General features: G+C 41.6%; 1 protein-coding gene across 2 annotated transcripts; it reads left to right on the top strand.

Moving 5' to 3' along the window:
- Positions 1–3,589: 3,589 nt before the first annotated feature.
- LOC143327169 (vesicle-associated membrane protein-associated protein B/C-like) lies at positions 3,590–10,389 on the top strand. 2 transcript variants are annotated; one of them, XM_076741392.1, is made up of 6 exons: positions 3,590–3,937; positions 5,166–5,318; positions 6,573–6,676; positions 7,060–7,140; positions 7,568–7,750; positions 8,243–10,389. In XM_076741392.1, exons 1-6 carry the CDS (start codon positions 3,880–3,882, stop codon positions 8,405–8,407), a joined length of 744 nt encoding a protein of 247 aa, XP_076597507.1. In that variant the 5' UTR covers positions 3,590–3,879; the 3' UTR covers positions 8,408–10,389. The 2 variants fall into 2 exon arrangements, with proteins under 2 accessions (XP_076597507.1, XP_076597508.1); XM_076741393.1 differs by having other exon boundaries at positions 3,593–3,937; positions 7,619–7,750.
- The last annotated feature ends 991 nt before the right edge of the window (positions 10,390–11,380 follow it).

The raw sequence follows: 11,380 nt of genomic DNA, 5'->3' as shown, positions 1-11,380 counted from the left end.
CTCCCCTCCATCTCTCTCAGACTTTCGCCTTCACTCCCCCTCCTCCCATCTGCACTTTTACCCTCCAGCAGTGCTCTTTTGTTGAAAGAGAAAATAAAATATAATAATCCTGGAATATAAAAAAAAAAGAAGACGACAACAACAACAAACAGGACACTAATCTTTTTTTTTTTTTAACTTGTGGTCAAACAGCCTGCTCGCACCTCCCTGCCATTCCTCCCTTTGTCATTGCTCCATCTTTCCTCTTCTCTTCTCCTTCCCCCCCGACCTCTTGCTCCCTTTGTATGTCTTTACTTTACTGCTGAACTATTATTCTTGTACAGACTGTAAAATGTATTATTTTGTACAACTTTATTGAAAAAAAATAACTTTTAGAAGATCCCTGTGCCTTGATCACGACTGTACGTGTGTAATGAGCTAAAGTGGGTGTCATACTGCGCTGTATAGCTTGGCCAATCCCCTCCGAACTCCCTGCCTCCCCCGCCACTTCCTTCTCTCTCTCTCTCTCTCTCTCTCTCTCTCTCTCTCTTTATTTCTCTCTCTCTGTCTTCTCTTTTTCTCTCTCCCTCCCCTCAGGGACAGAGGACAACCATTCGTAGCTTTCGCAGTTTTATTTCTCTTCCCTATCCTCCCATTCTCTCTTTATGATTTAAATGTCTATTTTTGGATCCATATACCCCAAAAAGATAAATATATGAAATGTATATGGGTTTTAAAAAAAATATTTTATTAGAAATCAAATGAACCTTGACAAATTGTACACTTGATAGTGTGCGTATTGCTATAACTTAAATCCTTTCAACTGAAGTTGTGTTCAGGTTTCTTTTGTTTTCTTCCGTTGACATCCGCGAAGGACGTTTTGAAGGGTTAAAGGGGAGATGACAAATGCAAAACATGCTTGTTTCTACACAAATCTCATTCTTTTGCTAAGAAAGGCCAAAAAAAAAAGACAAAAAAGAAAGTACTTTATTTTCCGATGAGGTGGGAGGGGTCCTCAGCAGAGACGCCTCGACACCATCAGCATCTCTCATTTCAGTGCCCAACTCTTCATTTAATATGTACATCAAATTATGGGTCTCTACTTTCTGAACAGAAGCTCTAAGAAATAAAGGTTGTTTTTTTTTTTTTTTTGGTGCAGACAACAACAGGTTGGTCATTACACAAACACACACAGACAACAGTCTCTCTCTCATAAGACGTGTTTTTGCAATCTTATCCCTAAATTTTCAGCCGTTGGAAGGGTTGCTGTAAATCCACACTGGAGGAAGTGGAGTTTCCTGTTCGCTTACCAGTCATTTCCTCCTCAGGTTCACAGTCTACTGTTTATTGGGTCGACCATGAAGATTGTAAAGTTTCTAATGGGATGCCCTCTGGTTTTGAAGCTCAGCAGTGTCGAAATTCACGTTGAAAGTTAAATAAGTCCCCATGAAAGTGTAGCTGATGTGCCTTTATCCTGCAGCTGGCTCCACAGTCATCCTGAAAGGTAAAAATGTGGATATTCATGTGGTTTTTCTGGAAAATATAACTCCTAACAGGTTTTGTTTTGGCTGTATTGAAGGGAATTATGGTACCCAATATGGAAAATTGCTAGTTAATGGCTCAGCCACTGCAATACATGTTAACAAAGTGCTTTTTAGGCCTGTTTCAGACTTTAGTATAGTAGATATACGCAAGTCTCTAATCTCAGATTTAATCAAAAAAGCTCAAGTGTTTTATAACTACATGTTTGCACTGTGCATTTAGAAAATAGAACATTTATCTCACTAAGATGTTCTATTTGATCCTTCTTGAGCTGTGAAATAATGGCTATGCAAGTGGGAGGCAGTTGATCTAGATCTACAGGAGCTAATTCACTCTGGTGTGCCTGCCAGCCTCAGTTAAGTTTCAGCTGATGTGGATGTGAAGTGAATGTTGCTGTAAGTGTACATGAATAGGCCTTAGGGAAAACATAAGATAAAACTTCCTTTCTCCCACACTGAGGAAATGTAGTTTTTTATTTTACCTCAGATGCACCAAAAGCCACAACCTGACATCCACTGTCCATGAGAAGCAGAGTGCAATGGGATCAAGAGAAGGCAGCAGTATCTTTTCTGCTACGATGGAAATGAAGCCATTTAAAGAAGGAAGTTCAAAAGAAAATAACCGCGAACTGTGACCTGGAAGAGGTGGAACAGCACAGCATGCTAACTAATCACGCTTGACATTTGTCTGTGCATTTAACAAATACATCTAAGCTTTAGCCTCTGATTTACTGCAGTTGGAACGCTCGATTCGGATGCAGATAGACTGCACTTTGATGGACAGCATGACTGACCCTCCTTCTGTCCGAGGTGTCAGGAATGAAGACGTGCGATCACTGTGAAATGAAAGGAGCAGTTCTAATGTAGTCGTGCCAAAGAGATTGACAAAGGAAAACCTTGTGGGCTGAAGGGAAAAATATACAAAAACAATATACAAATGGTTTTAAGTTCTACCAGGGATTTTCTCTGGATTTCAGTGAGGAATGCCTGTAAATGGTGCTCGACAACCATGTTGCGCAGAGAAATGTGAAAGGTTTAATGAATCATAACTTCTGTGAACTCACTCCTCAATTCCCAACAGTGGAAACTAATTGAAAACAGGACCTTTGTAGACCTCTGATGAAGTTCCTTCATGATTCCTATGAGACCCTGTGATTGTTAGTCCACCTCTGACATTTACAGAGGAGGGAATGTTTGATTGCTCATGCATTTGGACCATTTTGTTTTTTACCGAGGTAGAAAGAGTCAACTGGAGCACTCACCAGAAACTGACCCTGACCCTGCTCTGAGGAAAGTCCCCCTGAAAGAAATTTAGTCCAGGAATCCACTGATGTGTGTGTGAATCCTAATATGCAGCTACAGTGTGTCTGTGTTGAACCCTGGTGAATGTTTAAATGTCAAATTGGCTAAATATGATTGATCTCTGAATACTTTGATTTGCTGCCATGATGATGGCGACACTGCTTCTTTAAAACGCTAAAGGAAGCATCGGATGTGATCACTTAAAGCTGTTTGTACAAACTTAGAAAACCCTGAATCATAAAACACTGACATAAGCAAACAGGTACGTACATGTAGGAAATAAAAAGTGTTCTTTTATGTTTTCTTATGTCCACAGCAGGGCAGTTGACGCTCTTGAGATCATGTCCTCTGGGGGACAATTAAGAACTTCCACAAAGTGGATATTTTGTAGGCTGAGTCCACTAAATTAGATTGTGTTGATTAGATGTGTTGAATTTTGACTACTTGCTCTTAGTGACCTTTTTGGGTTCTCGTCATACTTTTCTGAGGGTGTTTGAGCTGCATTTTTGTGAATTTCCCTTGGGTGTGAATTTCCCTTGGGGGTGAATAAAGTATCTATCTATCTATCTATCTATCTATCTATCTATCTATCTATCTAGGAGACATCATTTCTAGAGCATTTCTACATTCCAGGTTCATGGTCTTGATGAAGTAGTATCTCACCTCACTCTTTAACTGCTGTAACTTGTGACAGTCTCCACATTCATGAATGTGCAGTTCAGCTTTCAAAGATGTGGAAGTTCTCAAGAAACCACCTGACATCTCGCGCCAGTCCCGCCCCTCGCATGACGTCACCCCTTCCTTCCCGTCTCTCCCTCCGCTGCTAGCAGAGTTAGCACTAGCAAGGTAGCCTTCAGCAGCTGTCGGTGGCAGTCAGTCAACCAGTCAGTCCGAGTGGTGGTGCATTTGTAATCATCCTCCACCTCCTCCTTCTCTCCCGTAGAAAAACCGTGGACGACCGGGTTGTTTCTTCGGGAGCCAGCTGCTACACCTCTCTGGGCTACCTGCGGTAAAATATTATTGTCCTCACCGTCGCGACAGGAAGAAGCCCTGGGACATGGCCAGACCAGAACAAGTCCTGGTGCTAGAGCCACAACACGAACTGAAATTCAGAGGTAATGCTGAAGGAGAGGGCAGGGCCGGGGGCTAGGTAGCTAACCTAGAAGCCGTCATTGGTAGCCACCGTATCCATTTCTGCATTAACGAGTTGACGTTTGCTCATGTGTCGTTATTTGTTGTCGCTGTTATTAAAACAGACGGATGTAGCTCGCTAGCTGTAGTCTACGTTGTGCGTACAGCAGCGGTGACGGTGACAGGTGAAACGACAGTGTGTGCGACGATGCTAACCAGCTAGCTAGGTAGCATTCAGCTAACCTAGCTAGCAAGTCAAACTGTTAGCTGTCATTGCAGCGTCAGGGCAGGCCCGCCGTCCCATTTCTCTAGTGAACGTGAATTCACTCGTTTGCTCACTGTGCTTTGTCATTTATCCTCTACCAGCATGTGCAACACCATGATGTGGTCGAACTGCTAATACTTGACATATCATCTTCCTCTCAGTGTTGTTACTAACAACCAGCTGCCAAGAAGTGACTGTTCTAGCATTTTCTTCGATCAGGGTGTCATTGCTTAGCCCTAAAACTCTGCTTATTTCACAACATCATAAGCCAGTAGGCTTTGATTGAGAGCTTTACTCTCACTGTGCAACGTGAATTCCTTTCCAGCTTTTCTATATCCAGGCAGAGTGATTGTGAAAATGCAGACTGAGCTGGTGTGGCACGGATAATGGCCATGTTCTGAGATGATCGACATTCGGTATGATATTGCTGCAGAAATGGGTCAAGTGAGGGAATCAGTCAGAAGTAGGTTTTTCACTGATTGATTAATGCAGAGCTTTGAAAGCAAAGATAACTCAGGAGGAGATGCAAACGCCCACTCAGTCACTGTAAGTGAGGTTGTTTGCCCAACACACATTTCTAAAACCAAGGTTCAGCTGTCTTAAGAGGTTGAATAGTCCAGTCTGGAGTCATTGCACATGGGCAGACGGTCTCACGAGGACCAGTGTGAAGGTGATCTACCTGTATCTACATACAAGTGATTGGCTCAGGGCGGGGCATGAATAATATAAGTAAGCCCTTGCACACCTAACTGCTCACTGTGCTGTTTTAATGTTTAATGTATGATGTATATGTCCGACTTTGTGGAGTCCCTCACAGACACTACTCACATGCCCATCCCCACAAACACACAATACATGTATGCCTACGACCAGCCAGGAATCTACCTGTACACACACACACACATACATCCTTGAGTCACTGTGCTGTTTCTCTGTGTCCTCCTCAGGCCCGTTTACAGATGTTGTCACTGCCACTCTGAAGCTCACCAACCCCACAGATAGAAATGTGTGTTTCAAAGTCAAGACAACCGCGCCTCGCAGATACTGTGTGCGCCCGAACAGTGGCATCATTGACGCTGGAACCTCCATCAATGTTTCTGGTTTGTAAATATGTTTGCATCCTCTGTAAACGTGGGTGAAAAGCCCAACCACACTTCAGACCAACGGTGTGGTTTTCACATCTGGTTTGGAGAGCTGGGTGATGCTGATACAATAAGATATTTGTGTTTTTGACTTGGACCATAATAGTGTGATGATCTGTAGTGGCTTTCAGACAACATGTCTAAATTAGGGCGAGGTATTTGGTGCCTGAAGAAAAATCACTACAATTATGGATCAAATGGCCGAGCAGATGGAGCAGGCTATTGATAATTTCACCGAACAGCAGCACTAAAATAAGTTCAGGAAATTGTAACATTTGACTTTAATGCAGGCTATTCTGAGAAGACAGTGCTGAAGTTATATCAGGATAATCAAATGAAACTAGACGAAATCTAGTCTCATATGATTAAATTGTAATATCTCCAGCAATAGAACAATAACTGCTGAATTTCCAGACAGCATATATTGCGTTCCAGCACCAACATAAATCTTGTAGCCTCTTGCGCCAGTCAGTGTACTGATACAACAGCTTGAGGTTAAAAATATTGTCAAATCTTTGCAGGTGCTCAGTAACTATAATCTGTATGAAAAGATGACAAAATACTCACACGATGCCATGCAGTTCTAAATCATTGGAGAATAAAAGAATAATTGGGAACAATGGATTTGTGGTTAGGTTGTTAAATGGAACGAATGTCATTCAATCAAAGAAATAGTCCCACCTATCGTGACACAGAATTGGTACTTGTATTGAAACTAAAATACTGTCTTGTGGGTATTGTAGTTTTCATTTTTCCCACATTGCCCAGCTGCCTCACTGCAAGGTTGCAAAATGTTTTCCTTCACATCTCAGAAAGGTGGCGTGGGGCAAAATCACCTGAAGCTCAAAAAGACAGATTCAATTACTACTTAACCTGTTCTGATATATTGATGTTTGAATTAAAATGGTCCCACGTTTGTGTCGGTTTCATAGCTATCATCAAACAGATCAGCTGAATTTCGAACATTCATTACAGCTCAAATCATTTTACTCTTCAGTGACTGAGTAAGTGGTCATCCAGGCATAAAAATTACAATTTCAGGACAAATAGGCAGTTCATGAGGAGCGAGCGGGTCACAGTGTAACCCAAATCATAAACCTGACTGATGTCTTTTCATTTGCTGGTTGTGTAATAGTTGGTATGAGGCAATACAGGAAGTCAGTCATTCCCTAATGTGCTGCCTTTCCATTCTCTCATTGTTTTTGTCCACAGTTATGCTACAGCCTTTTGACTACGACCCCAATGAAAAGAGTAAACACAAATTCATGGTGCAGTCCATGCTGGCTCCGTATGACATGACTGACATGGAAGGAGTTGTGAGTACCAGAGCACGAAGTATGATTTAGGATTTCAGGATGTTCTTATGAGCCATGCTAATGGTGGCATCTGTATGTTTAAAAAACCTGCACTACCTCCAGCTGAATTCTTGAATATTGCAGTTTCCATCCGCAACTGTCAGTGTGCAGAAACTATTCTGAAGCATCAGGAGAAAGCCATACATTTCTAATACAAGCCCAAAATCCTGAAAACGTTCTTTAGAAGATCATTTTTCGATCTGGTTTCCTCTGAATTAATGGCTTATAATTAATGAAAGACACAACCCCGCCAATGAGCCGATGCTGAAGAATCCCTGTCTGAACTCTCGCTCTATTTTCTTCCTGACCGTCTTTTCTGTTGCTCTCGATGTTCTCGTCCACAGTGGAAGGAGGCAAAGCCTGAAGAGCTGATGGATTCAAAGTTGAGATGTGCATTTGAGATGCCTCTAGAAAATGACAAAACTGTAAGTCTCACTCTTCTGTTAAAGAACATAAGCGTTCAGTCATTCAGTGTCAGATGTAGATGCACAGAAGTCACATTTTCACACACACGCACCTCATCAGAGCTACAAAGTTTGAAATGTTGCATCATGTATTTCAGATTTAAATACATGTGCACCTTTAACGGCCATCTTAGAGAATAAAATCAACATTTAAACATCCACATTGTACGTTTCCTCAGTTTTTCTTTTTTTCCTCACTATTTTCTCAGTCTCCAATCCATCAGCAACGCACCACTGTCACCCATTACATGCTTATTTATTTATTTATGATTTGTTCATACTTTCATCTCACCCCCTTACATGTCTCTGCACGTCTCTTCATCCCCTTCCTTCCTCTCCCTCTGCTCTCGCCCCGCCGTTCTCCCACACCCTCACTCTCTCTCCACAGCATGAGAGTGAAAGCAACAAAACTGTGTCTTCCTCTGCCTCCTCTGTTAAGACCGAGCACTCCACGCTGCCCAAGTCGGCCAGCGCCTCGCTGGATGACGGGGAGGTGAAGAAGATCATGGAGGAGTGCAAGCGGCTGCAGATGGAGGTGCAGAGGCTACGGGAAGAAAACAAACAGATCAGGGTGAGACGCGCAAGAAGAGACAATCTGTCTGCATTTTCTTTCAGCCTCGTCTTTTCTACTTCAACACTTCCGTCAGCAGACACAGGAAGGCAAAAATAGTTATGAGAGTTTTGTTTTTTAGTGCTGCACCGTGTGAGACCGGACCAGAAAGCTGAACAGCTGTCTCATGTTTCTCCAAAATCATCCCGGTCATTATCTGAAGGGGATATTCAAAAAGAAGCTGACGTTATGCCACTTTTCAAAATATGAAAAATCTAAATCTGTCTTATATTTTTTGGATATTACATTGGGACCTTGAGCAGGTTCAGCAGCAGGAATAATGTTCGCTCTTCAGGGGCAGGTCCAGCTCTTACAGCAGCTTTTAAATGATTGAATGAAAAGTTGTTGCATTTGGCAGGAAGTCTCCTCCACCAGCCAGCCTTTGCAGGGACAGTAGCTGCTGGTCAACTGTTTTTTTTGGCTGTGTCTCTAACTCCTCTGTCTTTGTGCCAGGAGGACGACGGTCTGCGGAAGAGGAAGGTGACCTCAGTGGCTGCCCCTCACTCTTCTTCCATGGCGACCTCGGCCATGAGGGACGAAGGCCTAAGCACCCGCGTCCTGGCGTTCTGCGTGCTCTTCTTTGTCATCGGAGTCATCATTGGCAAGCTGGCCCTGTAGAGACACAGACAGACAGAGCACAGTGACGGACGGACGAACAGACGGACGGCGTGCTCGGGAGGACACGTGTCAATGACGGCAACGGAGATGTCTTCTGGGTTTATGTTGATTTCTCTTCTTTTTCTTTCTTTTTTTTTTTAACATATAAGGCAATATCGTGATGGTTTGTGTGGATGGAAAATAATTTGATGTGTAAAAAGAAACCGAAAGAAGGCGACCCCAAGTTAAACCATGAGTGGGAGCGTCTTTGTCACAGGTCTTGCCTTTCTCTCTTTCTTCTTCTTCTTTTTTTTTTGTGTGTGTGAAATAATCAGCACCTCTGATCTGCTCTTTCCGTCCATCCCTTCTTCCTAAATGATCTTCCGCAACTTGCACAGGTATCAGTTGTTGGTGTGTGGAAGTGGCTTCACGCTGGCTGAATGTTGAAAGTCTTTCATCGATTCTTTATTGATTTTTACGTCTCCACATTTCTTCACTCACGTTGTCTGTAAGAAGGATCTAACACTTCTGATAAATCTCTCTTCCACTTATTACTGATAATCTGCTCGGAGGGGTGAACACAAGTGATCGGTGAAAGACTTTTTTCTAGACTCAAACTCTCTGTATTGTCTTCTAAACAATATGTGGTTAAAAAAAAAAAATGTGAGCCAGTACAAGCCGTGTGTGTGTGTGTGTGTGTGCGAGCGTGTGTGCTTGTGTGTCTTGTTGATTTTCCCTCCTGCACGAGGGCTGATGTGACTGCATGTGGGTGTTTTTATGTGGAGGAGACCACAAATGGTGAACTCCTAGGCTGTTTTAGAACGAAGGAAGAGGGCTGGTTTGAAGACAGAACTGTCATCTGAACAGATTTCCTGTACGCAACAGAAAACTGGGGGTGTTTGTTGAAAATCAGACTAAAACTTTTCATCCATTCAGTCGCTGACCAGATGAAGGAGTCGGTAGGAATTCAGTAAATCAAAATTTTGGGCCATCTGTAAAATTATGTCAGTAAATTCAAGATTATGATAAAGAATCGATGCTGCACAGTGAACTACTGATTTGGTTCAAGACATCACATTTTCCCGGTTAACACTTACATTTTCTTCCTTTAGTTACTTCTTCCGGTAGAGAGGCACTAAACAAGAAGATTCCCCACTTCAAGCAGTGAACCTATCATTCAAAATCAGGACATTTTCACTATATAACATTCAGTATGTAACAATGGTTTTGGCTACCTTGTTTGATTTTGCCCATGGAGTATTGTATTTGCGTCCTCTAGTGTATTACAGCAGATGTTTGCTTCTTTTTTTTTTTCTTATATTATCATGTAGCCACGATGCTTCTGTTGTTTATAATATTCAAATGCACTATATTCAAGTGTCCACTCTGCAGTCTGCATGAAATGACCTGGATTTATTAAGATTATTATTATTTTTTGAGTGTTGAAGTTATATTAGCAAATCAAAAAAAAAAAAAAATTACTGTCTTTTCAAAAGGGACCATCTTGAGTCTGGTTTATCAGTTTGTGTGTGTTTGTTTTCCTTTTGATTATCTTTTTCTTTTGTTTCCAGTTGGGCTGTGGAGGTTGTGAGATAACTGAGACAACACAGCTGTATTGTCTTGGCTATCGCACCACCATCTAAGCAGATTGTTTAAAAAAAAAAAAAAAAAGATTAAATATCTGTATTTTTCGTTGCCTGAGGGAGCTCGGGGAGCAGAGAAATGGGAATGTGGGAGGCCGGGAGGAGGACTGACCTGTGAATACACACTACGTTAATGGAAAAAAAGAAGACATCAGCGCTTCAGACCACACATGCAAAGATACAGTCACACAACAATGTAATCACAGTAATTGGATACTCTTTTGTATGTACATAAAAATAAAAAGACTTCAAAAGATAACGGGCAAAGTTATTAACATACTGTAGTAAAGGAAGAAAATAATTGAACAACCACCATGGATCATGTAGCATCATAACGAATTAAAATATATAAACCCCCAACTGTCTGATTCTGTGAAAAGTTGACTTTTTCTTCTCTCTCAGTTTAGATTTCAGTCTTTGAAAAGAGATTTTAGTTTGTGTGTGTGTGTGGCTGCAAAAACAATGATGAATAGAACAAACCAAGGGCGTAGAACCACTAATCCAATGCACTAATTGAGAAGGCTATTCAGTATGGAAGGAAAAAGGAAGGATCAGTGAATTAAAGGAGCACTCCACTGATTTTACTCATAAAGGTCAGTTTATTCTTAACAATGGACACAACTCCATGTATAATGTCCTCTGTGGCTTTGGAAGGAGGTTGTCACCATTGTTATGTCATCATAAACAGGCTCTTTAAGGCTACAGATTCCTAATACAAAGCCTCCATTACAAAAGATAAAACCATTTACTGTGGATCCAAGGAAAAGATGGCGGTGGTTGCATTGTGGGAATTCAAGGATCCAGTGTTATTTGACCTATATTAGAGAGTGAAGGTCAAGGTATTGCAGTCTGTGCTGCGTTGGTTCTTTAATTTCTCTATTGCAAGTCAACAGTGTTGTTCTGAATATAAAATGTTATAGAACACTCCCCAATATGTTGTTGAACATTTTTCCCTCCCAAAAAAATGAATATGTCGTTCAAATTATGTAAATTCCATCTGGTTCTTCTCTCTCATTGAAAAATATGGAGTCTATGAATATGCAAATATTCAGAGAAAAGTCTCTGTGTGTCCAATATTCACTTCAGTGGTGTGAGGTGAATATCGGACCATGATCTGTCTGTGATCTAACAAATCCTGCTGGTTAAGTCTTGGGCGTCAATGCACGTAAAAACAACTTTGAGGTATCGATTTACACTCCTGTACATCATTCTGCACAGTGAAGTGCAAACATCCAGGTGATCTAACTACAAGCAAACATATGACTGAGTGGTGGGGGTCTTCTGCACCTCTGGACACATAACTGACAGTGATGATTAAGTATAATAATGATGAAGTAAAATAAAATACATG

This window comes from Chaetodon auriga, chromosome 10 (genome assembly GCF_051107435.1).
Source record: "Chaetodon auriga isolate fChaAug3 chromosome 10, fChaAug3.hap1, whole genome shotgun sequence".
NCBI lineage: Eukaryota > Metazoa > Chordata > Actinopteri > Chaetodontiformes > Chaetodontidae > Chaetodon > Chaetodon auriga.
Note: the sequence above shows the minus strand (reverse complement) of the source record. Positions and strands in the feature narration are given on the sequence as shown.